At 61.3% G+C, this 16,753-nt stretch overlaps 1 protein-coding gene across 6 annotated transcripts; it reads left to right on the top strand.

Moving 5' to 3' along the window:
- Positions 1 to 15,624, top strand: CLPTM1L (CLPTM1 like). Of its 6 annotated transcripts, none has more exons than XM_078066534.1 (18): positions 1 to 428; positions 742 to 842; positions 2,072 to 2,261; positions 3,595 to 3,737; positions 5,187 to 5,265; positions 7,379 to 7,496; positions 7,714 to 7,808; positions 8,632 to 8,716; positions 9,801 to 9,904; positions 10,829 to 10,894; positions 11,755 to 11,805; positions 12,384 to 12,466; positions 13,047 to 13,081; positions 13,699 to 13,754; positions 13,838 to 13,882; positions 14,095 to 14,246; positions 14,590 to 14,705; positions 15,172 to 15,624. In XM_078066534.1, exons 1-18 carry the CDS (start codon positions 267 to 269, stop codon positions 15,198 to 15,200), a joined length of 1,710 nt encoding a protein of 569 aa, XP_077922660.1. In that variant the 5' UTR covers positions 1 to 266; the 3' UTR covers positions 15,201 to 15,624. The 6 variants fall into 6 exon arrangements, with proteins under 6 accessions (XP_077922660.1, XP_077922659.1, XP_077922658.1 ...); XM_078066533.1 differs by having other exon boundaries at positions 2 to 428; positions 3,592 to 3,737; XM_078066532.1 differs by having other exon boundaries at positions 2 to 428; positions 3,589 to 3,737.
- The last annotated feature ends 1,129 nt before the right edge of the window (positions 15,625 to 16,753 follow it).

Below are 16,753 nucleotides of genomic sequence, written 5' to 3'. Positions count from 1 at the left end.
GACCCGGAAGCGGCCGCCGGACGGCGAATCCCGGGGCGACAGATCGGTCGGAGGGCGGCGGGAGCATGCAGGGCGGCCGGCGGCCCGTGGCGCGCGGCGGGTTCGTTCCTCCGCGGCGGTGGCGGCGGCGCGCGGCGGCTCTCGCGTGAGCGGCGGCGGCCAGAGCGGCCGGCAGCGCGCCGGGCGGGCGGCGGGGCCCGCGGCCGCGAGGCGGGCCGGGCGGGGCCGAAGTGGGCGCCGCGCTCGGCCCGGGGGGCGGCGGCGCCATGTGGAGCGGCCGCAGCTCCTTCACCAGCCTGGTCGTGGGCGTGTTCGTGGTGTACGTGGCGCACACCTGCTGGGTCATGTATGGCATCGTCTACACGCGGCCGTGCGCCAGCGACGGTAGCTGCATCCAGCCGTACCTGGCGCGCAGGCCCAAGCTGCAGGTGAGCGCGGGGTCCGGGGCCCTTCCTGCCGAGCCGACCCCGCGCCCTTCAGGTCGTGCCTGTACGGGGGTTCCGGGAAGGCCGCAGCGCTGCCCGCTGCCCCTCGTCTCCCCTCCGGAGGCGCCCGGACCCTGCCCTGTTGTAGTCTGCGACCCGGCCTAATAACTGCTGTCCCGGGGCCGTTTTGCTGCTTGGGAGGGAAACGAAACCTCTCCCCGTGTGTGGGCGGTCAGGTTTCCGCCCCGGGGGTCGCAGTTGGAGCGGGTTTTCTGCCGGGGCGTTGCCCCCTAACTCCGTGCGCGTCCTTTTCCAGCTCAGCGTGTACACCACCACGCGGTCCAACCTTGGTGCTGAAAACAACGTGGATCTGGTCCTGAACGTGGAAGACTTTGACGTGGAGTCAAAATTTGAGAGGTAAGATTGGGACCGTGTGCCAGCGGTGGGTGACCGCGGGTTACCTGGAGGCCGTGGGAAGGGCAGTGTTGAGTGCGTGAGGAGGTTACCGCGGAGAAGGGCTGTCAGCCTGCGCTGTGCGCGGGGGGAGACTCTAACTGTGCTCCGTGTGGGCTGTGGGCACACTTCCGCTTTGTGCGAGAGCAGCAGAGGACGAGTCTGTCGCTCAGGAAGTAGCTCACGCCACAGTCACCAGCTGTGGGATGCGAGGCGGTGGCCATAGAGTTTCCAAAGCAGGAGGTCTTGAGGTGGGGACGACCTGGGGAACAGAAGGCGTTCGTGATTCCCCACAGCGAGCAGCTCGTCTCGTCGTCGCCGGCGTAGCTCAGTGAGGTCACTGTATTGGAAAGAAATGAGGTGGAGAAGACAGTTTTGTAGAAAACTATAGTTAAATATAACTGTATAGATGAAGTGGTGCAAATATTCAAATTTGTAGAGGGACTTTTAAAAGTGGTATTTATTTTATGGTCCTAGTTTTTAAGATTTCAGTGAGTGTAACTTAAAAAGTAACTTGTTGAGCGCCTGGGGGGCTCAGTTGGTTGAGCGACTGCCTTCGGCTCAGGTCATGGTCCTGGAGTCCCGGGATCGAGTCCCGCATCGGGCTGCCTGCTCGGCGGGGAGTCTGCTTCTCCCTCTGACCCTCCCCCCTCTCATGCTCTATCTCATTCTCTCTCTCAGTAAATAAAAATCTTAAAAAAAAAAAGCAACTTGCTTGTCAGGAGTCTGTTTTCCTCCCCTGAGGTGTCTGGGAGGCGTCAGACAGGAGTAACGAGAATGTGGGATGTGCTGGAAGGTCCGTCCTCTGGCCAGCCCGCCCCATTCGAGAGCGGTGGGAGGCAGTGCAGGGGGCAGGGGAAGCAGTGAGTCTGGGGTCGGCCTCCGCCTGGCCACCTTAGCCATGACCAGGGCCAGGTACTGACTTCTCTGAGCGCCGAGAGACCGAGGCAGGAACGGCAGGTGCATTCGGTGTTCAGCACAGCTGCCCACGTCCACAGAGACCGGTCTGTGAAAGCCAGCACTTGGGATTTCAGTAAGTCCTGGCAGGTGGGTTTCAGTTCTAGTACTTCTAAGCTAAAATTAATTTGAAGCAGCGTCACTTATAAAGATACTTGGGGGTAGTCTGCCTTGTGTGTTTACGTGAGGAACCTAACAGGCACATAGTTGGAAAACAGTCCTTTCTTTTGTTTTAGGACAGTTAATGTTTCTGTACCAAAGAAAACTAGAAACAATGGGACGTTGTATGCCTACATCTTCCTCCATCATGCTGGTATCCTGCCGTGGCATGATGGGAAGCAGGTGCACCTGGTGAGCCCTCTGACTACCTACATGGTCCCCAAGCCGGAAGAGGTCAATCTGCTCACTGGGGAATCTGCCACGCAGGTGAGTGCATGGGGTCACTGGCCCGATGAAGCCTGCACTCTCCCCTTGGAATTCGCACACACGTTTCTGCACGTGCGGCTTGTGTCTGGAGCTGCAGTGACCACTGGAAAGTGAAGCAGTTTGATGTAATGGGCACACATATCTGTCCTACAGCTGAGCCAGTTCTCTTGGGTTTGCAGACAGATTTTATCCCAAGTTAGTTACATGCAATTTAAGTAACCCAGTGATAGATTTCTTCTCAGGCCGTGAGCCCTCTCACGCTCCAGGGAGCGTGTGTGCCCCCCAGCGGGCGTCCCTTCTGCAAAGCTCAGCTGCAGGCTTCACTTGCAGCTGGGAGACTCACTGCACTGTACGTAGGATAGGACGATCCTTCGGTATTTACCTTGTTCACAGTCTTGAAAGAGGGACTCGTATGGGAAACATTTTTGTATCTGTAGAAAACTTCGTGTACAAGGAAACTGGAAATCTCTTAGGTGGTTACTAACGAAGCTATGGATAAAGCAAAGGAATTGTGGTATTTGAGTCTATATAGGCTGGAAGGTGAGGTCATTTATAAACGAGAAATATGGTAGCTTTCCAGAAGTGTCTGTGAGCCTGCTGCATGCTGTGTCCCCTTGGAAAGATGCCTTCAGCTCCTTTTTTTTGGGACAGTATGGCTCTGCCTCTCAGGGCCTTCCTGGGGTGTCAGTGAGGTGGTGGATCTTAGAGGTGTGAAGGGGGTCTCTGGAATGTACAGATGCCAAATAAACATTTGCTGTTAGTATTACTTGGAAAAGTGTTTTTAAATTAAGCTACTGTAGCTGAACCACATCTGTTTAGGTGGGAGGTACATGAAATGATCCTGTAACATAGAATGTGTCAATTAGATATGGAAGATTTTCCTGGCAGTCATAGCTTCTTGGCTGAATATAGCTCACTCTAGGACTGATGCCCAACCCTGACATCTGTCCTCCAGATGACTTGACAGACCTGGTCTGGGAGCTGAGTCTCGTTGCCAGCCACAGGGCGGTTAGTTCCAAGTGCCTACACCTCCTGCAAATGTCCCAGGACTCACCCTTCTCAGAATCCCTGAGAAGTGGGTCAACCCAGGCTGAAGACCTGAAGCGGGAGTCAGTGTTGCAAAGTAGCGATCCCCTGGCTTGTATTGAGAGGAGGAAGAGAGGGGTGTCACTCTGGTGGAGCGGGCAGCTGTGGGTCCCCCATACTCTGCCAGGCACTGCTTCGTGGTCTTGCTGTGTCAGTACGTGGTGGTGGTTCCCCAGACTGGGCCTGGGGACAGTGCCCCTCCCCCCAGCACCGGGCTTTTCCTGCTGAGTCACTCCTTTAGCAGCAGATAGAAGCAGAGAAGAAGCCACCGAGTGCCCTGGACGACCCTGTTTCTCACTGGAGACCAAGACTGACACTGAATGTGATGGTGGATGACTTCGTCTTTGACGGGGCCTCCTTGCCTGCCGATGTGCATCGGTACATGAAGATGTAAGTGCTCCTGGTCCCATCAGGGAGGAGGCAGAAGTGGTGCTCCGCCGGGCGTGTTTACTTGCCCAGCGTCCAGCATAGCTCGTGCACTCCTTGAGCTGGCGTGGGGGGTGGGGGACGCCTGTGGGAGCAGATGGGCCACCGCTGCATCCCTGAGCCACCCCGTGATAAGAGGCCCAGAAGGGCCTGCAGGACTGCCTGGAGCACCCCAACCTTGTCCCTCCGCTCTCGACATCTTGTGATCGAGATTGCCACCAGCATGTGAGGCTGTGTCATGCTGACCTTTGTCTTGTCTGCGTACTGGTTACTTCCGTTAGGACTCCGTGTTTTGCTTTAACTCGACTTGCTTAAGTTAACTTAAAAAAGTGGTCTTTAGATCGTTATGTTAGCATCATGAGTTAACCGTAAATGTTAAAATTGCTTAATCAACTTAGACTGCCCTGCATCTCCATTCTTTGGGGAGTCCACTATTCTTTTTTTTTTTTTAATGTTTTATTTATTTATTCATTCATGAGAGTCACACAGAGAGAGAGAGGCAGAGGCAGAGGGAGAAGCAGGCTCCCCGCCTAGCAGGGAGCCCGATGCGGGACTCAATCCCAGGACCCTGGGATTATGACCTGAGCCGAAGGCAGACGCTTAACCGTCTGAGCCACCCAGGCGCCCGGGGAGTCCACTATTCTGATACCGATGGTCATGCAGTTCCTAGAAATGGCTGTGATGAGATTTGTTTTCCTTCTTCACATGTAAGGGTAACTGTGGTATCATCACAAGTGTTTTTTCTTCTTTAAAATTTAAATTTCAGGGGTGCCTGGGTGGCTCAGACAGTTAAGCGTCTGCCTTCGGCTCAGGTCATGATCCCAGGGTCCTGGGATCGAGCCCCGCATCGGGCTCCCTGCTCAGTGGGAAGCCTGCTTCTCCCTCTCCCTTTCCCCCTGCTTGTGTTCCCTCTCTCTCTGTCTCTCTCTTTGTCAAATACATTTAAAAAAAAAAAATCTTTAAAAATAAATAAAATTAAAATTTCATTCTTGAGTATGCAAAACAGTCGCATAATTAGACGCTTAAAAGGTACAGAAGAGTCATGAAAAGCCCCCCTGGCCCCTGCCTCCCCCAAGGTACAGACAGCGGGTGGGTTTTTATTTCCATTTTGACTCTGCATCCCTGGACCATCCGTGTCCAGGCATAGATGGGCTCATCACTCTCTGATGGCCTGGATGGTATTCCACACCGTGGCCACTGGGGTTTCCCTCCCATGGCTGTGACTTCAGGGAAGGGCGGCTGGTTAGACCCCTCTGCTTCCGTGGGGAAGGTGTGTCCTGGGATCGTGTGACCAGAGGCACGCGGAGCGCTGGGTGGGATTTCTCTGAGGTACATCCAGCGTCTCCGCTGTGTCTGGTTCCTGTAATGGTGAAAGCATTCACGGTGACTTTGAAAACTGCTTGGCTCCCCCAGGATCCAGCTAGGGAAGACTGTGCACTACCTCCCCATCCTGTTCATTGACCAGCTCAGCAATCGGGTAAAGGACCTCATGGTAAGCATCCCTCCCTCTGGACTGCCGTGGCGCCGCAAGGACTTACCCGCGTGCTTCTGACTTGGCAAGGGGGTGCTCTGGGTTTGCCTCTGACTCCTTCCCCGAGCCCCTGTGCCCTCCCTTGGTGAAAGGATCTGGGAAGGTTCTGTATGGCTGGTACACAGAGCTCGTGGGAGAGCCAAGTGTGGTTCAGAACAGCTCATGAACGTTCCGTTGAACCCTAGTTGTTTGGCTCGAAGGTGCAGAATGGCTCAGGGTGGGTCCTGAGCAAAATGTTCCCTTTAGGGCTGGCCCCACGCGGTGTCACTGTCCCCTTGGAGCCTATAGGCCTCCCCCCAGGGCCAGGGCTGAGCGTGGAAGCAGAAGGGAACTCACACCCTGCCCTCCAGGGTGGATCGGAGGGTCCGTGAAACGCAGCTGACTTTGGGGCAATAATGACAACAAGATGGTTACCGGGGAGGGTCACTTATCTTGCAGCAGGCACCGAGCCTGTGGAGGTGTGTCTCCACGGTCTGTGTCATGGGGGTTGTTGAGGGTCACGGGTGACGTCTCTGGCCTCACTGGGCACAGCTGGACTGACCGCCCTGCACTGTGGCTCCTGGGCACGTCCGCGGCATTTGTGGACATTTACCAAGCGGGGGGCCGTGCTCCTCATCCGTACATGAGAGCTGGGGCACAGAGAGCTCGGGTGCTTGTGGGGTGTACGGCAGTGAGCGGGAAAAGAGGTGCCTGACATGGGGCTCCGCCTGCCCCAGCTCGGCCACCTCCTGCTGCCAAGGAGCTCGGAAGTGACGTCACTGCACTGTTGACCCTAACACGTGGGGCGCCGCGCTTTCCTTGGGCGGCCGACCGCATGCGCGGGGCCCCTGGGCCAGAGCGGCAGTCGCTGGCCCCCCGGCGTCTCCTGGAGCATGCTGCGGCGCTCTGTGCAGACCTGGGCCACGCCAGCTCCGCCGAAGCGGACGGGCAGTGCTCCGTGGCCCCAGAGCTGCCGTGGTCCCTGCTGCTGAGGGCCTGGTGCTGCTCTGACAGGTGTGAGGGCAGCGGCGGGGAGAGGCTGCAGGGCACCTGCGCTGTCCCCATTGTCCTGTGGGCTTAGGAGCCTCACGGGACGTGGTGCTGCCCCTCAGACACGAAAACACGCACACACCACCAGTGCTGCTTGCGTCATCTTCTCGTGACGTTACTGCTTTGTCTCAGAGCTGTTTTCTGGCAAGAACGCCATCTTTGGGGAATAGCCCGCTCGCTGGGGCTTGGACAGCGGCACCTCTGGGGGTGGGCCTGGCCTGCGCCCACCTGCTCTCATGCCAGTGCCCAGGGCCTGGTGTCTGGTCAGTCCTGGCGCACTCTGGTTGCTGGGCTGCTGACGTACATGCTCACCGCCAACGGTTTGCTGAGCGAGCGAGGGTCGGAATCAGCCCCGTGTTCATGTGATGTGGCTGGCACGTGGCGCTCACAGACTCACCGGGCCCCCAGAGGGGTGGGGAGTCAGTGCCCTGCGTGCCGGGGGCCTCCCCCCACGGCACTGCAGCCCGGGCACCTCCAGACCCTGGGACCGCACTCTCCTGCCAGGCGCGGCCTCCGCCCACTCCCACAGCTCCTTGCACCTGCACACACCTAGCTCAAGTGTCCCATCTTCCTGAGGCTTTCTCTTGTCCCCGGATGGGCAGGCGTGCCCAGCCCTGCACCCCACGCTTCAGTCTCTCTGGAGAGGTGTGAGGCTCCGCCAGGCCCACGCTCAGCCCACCTGCAAGAGCAGGTCCCTGGGCATCTTGACGCCACTCATGTCGAGGTGGCGGGGCAGAGGGACGAGCAGGCACGGGTTCTGAGACACACACAAGGTTTGGGTGGCTGAGAGGACAAGGCTCGTCACTCAGAGAAGCTTTGAGCACTTCATGAGGAGGCCCCCAGGAGGAGGGAGGCCAGAGGGGAGGTAGGAACCACCGGGCCAGGGAGCAGACTGTCACTCCGTGGGGCCCGGGTGTGAAGCGTGAGCCTCCGCTTGTGCAGAACAGGATGCGCCGTGGCGTGTGTGCCGTGGCCGCGTGCGTGGCCAGGTGGGCGGGCTCCGGTTCTCGGAAGGGCACATTCTCACTGCCGTTCTCCCTGCCAGGTCATAAACCGCTCCACCACCGAGCTGCCCCTCACCGTGTCCTACGACAAGATCTCGCTGGGGAGGCTGCGCTTCTGGATCCACATGCAGGACGCTGTATACTCCCTGCAGCAGTTCGGTGAGGGCAGCAGTGGACCGGGACCAGGGGACGGGCGTGACCTTCTGTTCCCGGTCCTCAGAGTGGCCCCTGCCCCTCCTGGTGTGCTGCTTTAACCCAGTTCCCGTCAGAGCGCTGGGCTTTGGCTGTGCATGCCGGGCACCGAGCTTGTCCACTGTGCGGCGATGGGTGCTGCTGACCTCGCTCACCCTGCATTGTGGTTCCTCTTCCCTCTCAGGATTTTCAGAGAAAGACGCCGATGAAGTCAAAGGCATTTTTGTTGACACCAACTTGTATTTCTTAGCGTTGACCTTCTTTGTCGCAGCATTTCACGTGAGTGGTCGCTGGGCTGGTGGCTCTGCGGGCACCCTCTGTCCGCAGCCGGGGGTCTGCATGGCCTGGCGGACCTGAGGCTTTGAGGTTGTCCTGCCCCAGTTGTCCTTTCTCCCAGTTCAGGAGAGGGGGTCTGGACCTGGGTCCCTGACCCCCTGAAGGACTTGGGGTTTTACCTGCTGGTCTGGGAGGCCGTTTTGGAAAGAAATCCAGAATCTGAGGTTCATGGAGAACTTTACAATACAAGTATTTCTCTGTGTAATTCTAGCACGGTGATTTTAATACTAGAAAACCAGTTCTTGCATAGAATCCCTTTTTGCACAAAGAGTCTCACACCTGGGGAGGAAAGCTGACCCCCACGCAGCCGCAGTGCTGGTTTTGAGGTCAGGCTGGGAAGGGGCAGACAAGGTAGGCTGCAGGGCAGGCGTGGGAGCCCTACTGCAGCCCATCCTGATTGCCCAGCTGCAACTTTGCAGAACTGAGCCACGGAACAGTGGTTTTTATCAGAAGGTCCGCATCTGCGAGTGAGCCCGTGTGCTTCTGAGGCAGACACGGCGCACCCTTGCGCTCCGGCTGAGAGCCGGCGGGACCTGGTGAGGGCAGTATGTGGACGTCCCTGCGGGCATGCGGCCCACGATTGCTGTCAGACGCCCTGCGGTTCTGGCACGGTCACAGATGGGACACGAGGCCGTGGGCTTGTGGTGCCTGGCGACGTCGGGCTGTGTCCTTGGGACCCGAGTCCGGTGCGCACCTGCAGTCACTCGGTGAGGAGCAGCTGTAGGAACCACGCGAGGTGCAAATTGCTGTGCTCTTTCCTTTGCAGCTTTTGTTTGATTTCTTGGCATTTAAAAACGACATCAGTTTCTGGAAAAAGAAGAAGAGCATGATTGGAATGTCCACTAAAGCAGGTAGATGCTCTCAGGGGTTTTGGGTATTCCCAGGGCGTACACTACGGTTGATAGACAGGTGTTTAAGGTTCATTTCGGAACTTGAAGTCTAGGGTCATCTCTGACAGCTGCCGGCTGGGGAGCCTGCTCGTATGGGAGGGGCGCCTTTGGATCTTGCGTGCTAACAAGTTGGGGAGGGGCCGTCTCTAGATCCCAGAGAATGTCAGGTAGGCCTGTGACCTCAGAGGACAGAAGGCGATGGAGGCTGCATGCCAGGGCCCGCCTTGGCGTTGACAGACACCGGATCTTGGTGCATGTTGGTGCATCTCAGACAAAGGGGGCAGTTCTTTTTCTCCCACAGCAATGACATGCCCAGGGGTGGTCTAGGCCACTAGGGTGGCCCCACATCGTCCGTGTCTCAGATTCTTCTGTTCTCTGGTGTCCTCAGAGTGGACAAGGGCCCCCACTGAGTCCTGCCCCCTCCTCTGGCCCTTCCCGGGGAGCGGAGGGCGGGCAGGAGATGCTGTGGGTCCCCAGGGCCGTGCCCACGGAGGCCGCCAGCGCCCCCCCCCCCCCAGCTGGCGCCTGGCAGATGGCTCTGCTCCTTTGGTGGGAAGCACTGAGGAAGCAGCAGGGCCGCATCAGTGAGCTGCCCTGTCTCATAAAGTAGGGTCTTAAAAGGAGGAAGTATAGCTCTCGAGAGAGAGACTGGTTTATTGCGGAATTGGTGTAGAAATAGGAAAGGGTGATGGGAGTCCCAGGAAGCGAGTCCTAATCCCTGCCCAGAACCTGTCTTGGGGTGCTCTCGGCATGCTAGTGTGTTTGCGAGTACACCGCGTGCGCGTTTCTGTACCTGAGGGGACCTTGCGTTCCACCTGCAGGGCGTTTGCACAGCCGCCCGCCCCGCTCCGGGTTAGTGGACGGAGGGGGTGAATCACACGAGGCCTCACGTCTGCACGTGGGGGTTGTACGCACGTGTGAGGCGTCGGGGGGATGTGAGGGCGCGTGCGCGGGGGCCGACAGGTGGGGCTGGGGGTGCGTGGGGTGTGAGTGGGGCAGGGCCAGCCCCCCACACAGCGCCCTGCCACCCCCGCCCCGTCCCCAGTGCTCTGGCGCTGCTTCAGCACAGTGGTCGTCTTCCTGTTCCTGCTGGACGAGCAGACGAGCCTGCTGGTGCTGGTCCCTGCGGGCATCGGCGCCGCCATCGAGGTGAGTTGCGCGGCAGCCCTTGGCCCTGCACTCAGCACCGCGCCGAGTCTGACACGGGGAGGGCCGCCGAGGCTACAGAGAGCATCCGCCGTCACAGCCGCCTGCGGGATGTATTTAACCCGCTGGACGCAGAGCCGCCCGGCTTGGGCTGTGCTCGCTGCTGCAGGGAGCCACGTGGGGGACGTGGCGTCCAGGAGCGTGGCGCCCTGTGGCAGCCCTGGCTGTGTGGGGCTCAGGAGAGGGATCCTTTGGGGTGGGCAGCTTGGGGCCAGAGGCCATGAGGACGGCGGTGGGGCTGGGACACAGGGTCAGCGGAGGGGATGGTGGGCCAGGACGTCCTCCTCTGGCCTCCGGTGCTGCCCTGTCCCAGCCTCAGCCACGGCTGTGGTCCTGTGCCCCTGCCCATGGGTGCTGGCCCACACGGTGGTCAGGTTGGAGACGGCGCTTGGTCTGCCCGTCAGGGAGCATGGGCAGGGACCCTCCCGTAGCCACCTGTCACCGTGCGGAAACCCAGCTCAAAAGTGGCTGTGCCGTGCTGGTCCCACCTCAGCGAGGTGGTGAGAAGGGTTGGGTCCCCCGGAGACTGGAAATGGCAGGACTCAGGGCAGAGGCTTGGGGCCTCCCAGAGCTGACCAGGAGGAAGGTGCCGGTAAAGCAGGAAGCAGGCGGGGTGGGCTGGGAAGGGGGCTTGGCCTGGAGGAGGACAGCCGGGCTGAGTGCCAGTTCCCTGGGTGCAGAGAGGAGGGGCGGTGTCCACATGGGCAGACAGGCTCGCTGGTCGGGCACTCAGGCCGTGAGGCGCGGTCGGGCTGGGCTGGAGGGGCTGAGCGGGCAGATGCTGTGGCCCGTCCCCTTCCAGTGGTGAGTTCTGGGGACTCCTTGGTCCCAGAGCTTAAATGTCTGTTTCTCTTTTTTTGCCGTCAGCTGTGGAAAGTGAAAAAGGCCTTGAAGATGACCATTCTTTGGAGAGGCCTGAGACCCGAGTTCCAGGTGGGGGTTTCTGTGTTGTGACTGCGCCCCTCCCCCTCGGCAGCCCACCTTCTCCCGCTGCGCCCCGGTCCGCCCACGTGACTGTCCCAGAGCGTCTCCTATGTGTCTCCCAGCTGCGCTCTGGTTAGACGCCACACTCAGGCCAGTGATCCTTCGGCCGCGTGGCTGATCTCCGGCCCAGAGCAGGCCCCCAGCAGACGAGGAGGTGGGAGCACGCGGGTGGAGGCTGGGGCTGCCGCAGCTCTGCAGTTCCCTTGGTGGGGCCGGCGTCAGATTGCCGGCAGCAGCCAGTGCTGGACCCACATGGGCTTCCCGTCGGGGACAGAGTGCGGGCTGTGCTGACGGCCCGACGGGGGCTGGGGGTGGTGTCAGTTTGAGGTTTGTAGTTGGGCGCTCAGCTTTTGCTGCCGTGATGGACCCGTTCCAGGAGAACCTCGGGGCTCACGGCACCCCGGCTTTCCAGGTTCTCAACCGTCGAGGACGGGAAACTAAGCAGCAGGACGCAGTTTGTCCTGTTCTGTAGCCCCTCGGTGACTCCACCGTCACTGATCTGAGAGCCGCGCGGGGCACGCAGGGGAAGCGCCGTCGCTCTAGGAGCTGACCGCATAGAGGCTAGGAGGGGCACCCGGCGAGGGGACGTGCTCGCGGGTGTGCTTCTGCCGCACGCGGCACTCGCTCTGGCCCGTGGGGACCTCTCTGGGTCCCTGGGTGGCTCTGAGGGGGCAGGGAGCGATTTGACTGGAGACTGGAGCCCCGGGGTCGGCACCCGGGGTGCGCCTCACGCAACTGCGGCCGGCTGTCCCTCTGCGGCTCGGGCCGGAGTCAGGTGACTGACAGGGCTCTGTTGGATTTTGTGACAGTTCGGCACCTACAGCAAGTCCGAGAGGAAGACAGAGGAGTACGACGCTCAGGTAGGCAGCAGGGGGTGGTTGGGGGCGCGCTGGCGCCCAAGGGCAACGCACCTGCCGCTTCGGCTTCCTGACCTGGGGAAGGAGGCTCTGGGGCTTCCCCGCGTCCCGGGCCTTGCAGGGGACCTTTGCCAAGCTGTCCCAGGTGGTCCATGTGGGTGCTGGGGCGGCACATTCTGTCGTGAGACTGGTGACCCCTGCGGGGGACGCGCCGTGCCCTGAGGCCGGCGGCGCTGCCGCGGGCACAGCTGAAGCTGTCACCTGGCTGTGACGTGCCTCCTGCGCGGGGACCGTGCCACACTCTGCTTCGCTGGTGCCTGTTTGGGCCCAGGCGGTACGGGCGTCACAGAAAAGCTCCAGTGAGCGCAGCGGCGGGCCCATCGTTGGTCTGCCGTAGGCCAGTGGGCTGAAAGCGTCCGCGTCCCGTCCGGCCTCGCTCCTGGTGCTGTGCGTCCTCTGGGCGCCCGCCGTCCCAGCACCGTGCACGCCCGCTTCCCTGGAGTCGTGGCTCGTTTGCCCTTTTTGCTTGTCTTCCCCCGTTGCACGTGGGTTCCTCACAGGGGCTGCCTGTTCCCTGGCAGGCCATGAAGTACCTGTCCTACCTGCTCTATCCTCTATGCATCGGGGGCGCCGTCTACTCCCTGCTGAACATCAAGTACAAGAGGTAGGGTGCTGCCCAGCCCCACTACTGCTCATCCGCCTGGGGACGCCCCTCGGCCTCTGTCCCGGGCCACCGCTGTGCCTCGTGCCCCTGCAGCGTGGATGGGGAGGGGGGCCTCACCTGGCGGCACCTCAGGACCAAGGACCCAGCCTGCAGTGAGGGCGCCGAGGCCGTCATGCGGTGCCCCACCCCCCCCAGGCCTTCTCCCAAAGCAGCAGGTACAGATCCACGGGCGTCCACGGCCCTGGGGTCTGGGACGAGGGCGGATGTGTCTGGACAAGGGGAAGCTGGCTAAGGCAGCGCGGCCCCTGAGTGCGGACGTGACCCTGAGAGCTGGACCCCAGCGCGGGTCTTCATGCTGCCGGCCGCTCTGACGGAGAACCCTGCCAGGGCAGGTCTCGCCGCGACCTGGTGCTTGCATCCCGGGGGGGAGGACTATCTGCGCAGGTCCCCCGACCGGCACCTGCTAGTGCCCAGGTGTTTGTGACGTGGTTTCCACGACCGTGCTGCTAGCCAACGCGACAGGCACAGAGGGACGGGGGACGCGGGACTTGGCGCGCTGACGCTGGTCTTTCCCTTCCAGCTGGTATTCTTGGCTCATCAACAGCTTCGTCAACGGTGAGTCGTGGGCTTCGGTCCCACCAACAGCATTTCCACAGCTTCCTCGTGGCTCCTGCACGGGGCCCCATTGGTTTGAGGTTGTGCGGGCAGGGCCTTTGCTGCAGCCCGTGCTCCGTTTGGGGGCCCCCAGATGCCTGGTTTGTCTGCGGGAACCCCACTCAGGCTGCCCCGGCCACAGAGTCCTGAGCTGTGCGTTCTCTGCTCACGGAAACAGCTCAGGGCGGCAGGAAACAACACTGTCTACTACGCTTCCTGAGGGCAGGCCCCAGCAGCAGGCCCCAGAGCGCAGTGCGCCGCCAGGCCCATGAGCCCTGTGCACGGGCCGGGTCCACGTTCTGGCAGGGGTGGGTGGGTCGTCTGGCCACTAGGCTGGCCCTGACCGGCCTGGGCTCTCTGCGCAGAGCCCCGTGACAGGCTCCCGCCCGCTGCTCCCACCAGGTGTGATTCCCAGTGGCTGCCGCAGTGCGTGGGCAGGGCCTGAAGCAGGCTGCAGGGCGTGGCGGGAGGGGGCAGCCAGCAGACTGCCCGTAGGTGGGGACGGACGCTGGGCCGCGGGGCATCAGCTCTCCTGCCCAGACACCGCGGCTGTCCCAGCCTGCTCTCTGTCTCCCCAGGGGTGTATGCGTTCGGCTTCCTCTTCATGCTGCCCCAGCTCTTTGTGAACTACAAGGTGAGACTGCGGCCCGTCCACGCACTCACCCGTGGTTTCTGCGTGGCCGGCCGCTGATCTGCCTCATCTTTCCTGTCCCCCAGATGAAGTCGGTGGCGCACCTGCCCTGGAAGGCCTTTACCTATAAGGTCAGTGCCCGGCCTGGCGCCTCCTCAGGGCTCACACGCCCATCGGGTGGCACTTCGTGGGGGCCGGGGGGGCGTGTCCTTTGAGCCGCGTGTACCATGGTGGTGACTTAAGGACAGTGGACTGTCCTACCGGCTGAAGGCGTTTTCTTGAATTAAAAGCCACGTTCCTCTTGGTGACACACATCAGAGCACAGACCACCACCTGCCCCCAGGGCCCGTGTCCACAGATGCCGTCCGGCTGCCGTGAGGGTGGTCCCCGCGTGGCGCATCCCACACGGGTGGAGCTTGGGACCGTGGGGCCTCCGTGCTTGTTGAGCAGCCTGGACCGGGCCTCAGTAGCATTGTGCGGTTTTCAGGGGAGACGGTATGTGCTGTGCTGTTCGTTTTCTGAGGAGCGGGGACGCCGCCGCGTTCTTGGCCCGTATTTTCAGGGCAGCCCCTGCTGGTCTTCGCAGTCTGCGGAGACCCGGGCGTGCGCTGCAAGGTGGGCGCCCCGGGGCAGCAGGGCCAGCTCCCCGGGCATCCAGTGTGCTCCTGCACTTGCTCGTTCTCTGCCCTTCTGGTGTCGCTGGGACACCTGCGGTCACTCGTCATGTGTGCTGAGCGATCTGCCAGTGACGAGGGGGAACGGGGCCCGTGCGCGGGGCGGGTGTCTTCGGGAGAGCCCGACGGCCCGTGCCCCTACCTTCCCCTGTCCCGCCTGGCAGGCCTTCAACACCTTCATCGATGATGTCTTTGCCTTCATCATCACCATGCCCACCTCTCACCGGCTGGCATGCTTCAGGGACGACGTGGTGTTCCTGGTGTACCTTTACCAGCGATGGTGAGTGCGGCGGACGCCCGTGCTGCTCATCCCATGGGGAGGGAGGTGGTGTGCGTGCGGGAAAGACCATCCTTCTCTCCCAGTTGAGATGAGTTGGTCTGTGTGCAGCTGTGTGGGGCCGGCCGGCCCGCGTCTCCCCGCAGTGTGACACCATTCCTCACCGGCAGGGTCTGGCTGAGCCAGAGGGAGTCCCCGCCCCAGGGCTGTGGGCCTGGCAGGGCAGGGCCGGGTCTCCTGGGGGCGGTGCCCCCACCCGCCTCTGCTTCTGCTCAGCTGCCCTGGGCCTCTGATCTGCCTCGGGCACAGAGCTCCGTCCTGATCATAAAAACACACACACAACAACAGGCGGGCACGAGAGGATCCCTGAATCCCTGCCCCGCGGCAGCGTGGGGTCGCTGGGTCCTCACTGCCAGGAGCCGAGCCCCTTCCCAGATGGCAGAGCCTGAGGGCGCTCCTGTCCTTGCAGGCTTTATCCCGTGGATAAGAGCAGGGTGAACGAGTTCGGGGAGTCCTATGAGGAGAAGCCCCCGCGGAAGGCCCACGCAGACTGAGTCGCCGCCCAGGCCACGTGGGGTCGGCCGCTGCACGGCAGAGCTGGGTTGTTGGCTGAGTATTTGGGCTGCTTCTGGTCGAGATCCCTGGACGTTACCTCATCTGCGTTGCCAAAACCTGAACGTGTCCCGTCACCTCCCGAGTCCCTTTGTGCTGTGGTTGAGAAGGGCCCCAGCGGGCAGACAGCCGCCCGCGCACCAGGCTTTGACCGTGGGCAGCGCGCGCCGTGAGCGCTCCAGCGGCTCTTTAAATCCATTCCTTAGAGACTGGGATCAAATGGCTTTTTTCCTTTTTGTTTAAAATTTGACTATTTTAAAAGCTTAATGTACGTATGTTTCTATTTTAAAATAAATTTCTCTGGCTGTAATGTTTTCTTGGCCTGGTATGACATGGAAGGTGTCTTAGCGGCTTCACTTTTCCCGTTTCTGGAAATGCATGCGTGATGCGGGTTCGTTCGTGTGCTTATTGAAGCAGCAAATTTAAAGGCCGCCTCCAAGCTCTCAAATCACAAGCTTCCTAAATATCTGGTATTGAATTTGTCACATGGCCACCACTGGTCCGACAGATGGTGTTTTTTCAGAAGTGCCCCAGGTCAGGGCCGAGATGAGCAGAGTGGTGGGACGGGGCGGGAGGCAAGGGCAGGCGCTTGCTCCATGCAGCTGCACTCGACACTCCGCTCTCACGGTGTGCAAACACGCAGGTACCGCCGAGGTGTGGGGCTGGTCCCCAGCATCTGCCCTGGAGCCGGCTTTGAATTCCGACTTTCACTGCAGACTCGGGCCCTGCGGTGTCCACATTGGCCGTGCTGGGCTCCTCCCAGGATAGAAGGTGGGGCCAATCGCTCTCTGCAGGAGGCCCAGGCTCAGGGAGCACATGTGCCTCCCACCTGTCCCCACTCACACAGGCCACACACGCTGTCACGGTGGTCCGTTCACGGCGGAAACCACACGTGTGTGCCTCTCAGCCCGCGGCTTCCGGCCCGGGTGTGTGAGCCGCACGCGGTGAGCTGAAGGGGAAAGACTGGTTCAGGTGACCCTCCTTCGGTTCCAGCGTGCGGACGCGTCAGGAGCCCCGAAGGGTGCTGCCCTGCGGACTACCCGCCCGCCGGACCCACAGGACGTCCGCAGGGTGCGGGCATCTCTGCTCAGCTCGGCCTGGGGGCCACAGCACTGCGGGCGCCAGCTGCACTCTGAGTGAGGACGTCGGGGCGTCCAGCATGTGCGGTGCCCAGGGTGGGCCCGGGGGGTGAGCGGCGGGGGCCCTGCAGGTCCCAGGACAGCAAGCACCACGGAGCAGCTTACGACACAAACGCTTCTCGTCCTCCTCTGGTCTCCAGCTTCCGTGTGGGCGGGCAGGTCCCTCAGAGGCTCCGGGCCAGAGCCCTGGCCTCTCCCGGCCTCCGGAGGGGTGGCATCCTTGGCCCGGGGCCCCTGCCTGCACAACCGCCTCTCCCGCCTCTCCCATCCGCCCTCACTCTGCACTCTGGCCTCCTGCGC

This window comes from Halichoerus grypus, chromosome 2 (genome assembly GCF_964656455.1).
Source record: "Halichoerus grypus chromosome 2, mHalGry1.hap1.1, whole genome shotgun sequence".
Classification (NCBI taxonomy): domain Eukaryota; kingdom Metazoa; phylum Chordata; class Mammalia; order Carnivora; family Phocidae; genus Halichoerus; species Halichoerus grypus.
The sequence above is the reverse complement of the archived record's forward strand: the minus strand, read 5'-3'. Positions and strand labels throughout refer to the sequence as shown.

Coding starts and splice junctions, on each gene's coding strand:
- CLPTM1L (XM_078066532.1), top strand. CDS start 267: ATGTGGAGCGGCCGCAGCTCCTTCACCAGCCTGGTCGTGGGCGTGTTC. Junction 7,497..7,713: donor ATACTCCCTGCAGCAGTTCG/GTGAGGGCAGCA, acceptor CTTCCCTCTCAG/GATTTTCAGAGAAAGACGCC. Junction 12,467..13,046: donor CTGAACATCAAGTACAAGAG/GTAGGGTGCTGC, acceptor TTTCCCTTCCAG/CTGGTATTCTTGGCTCATCA.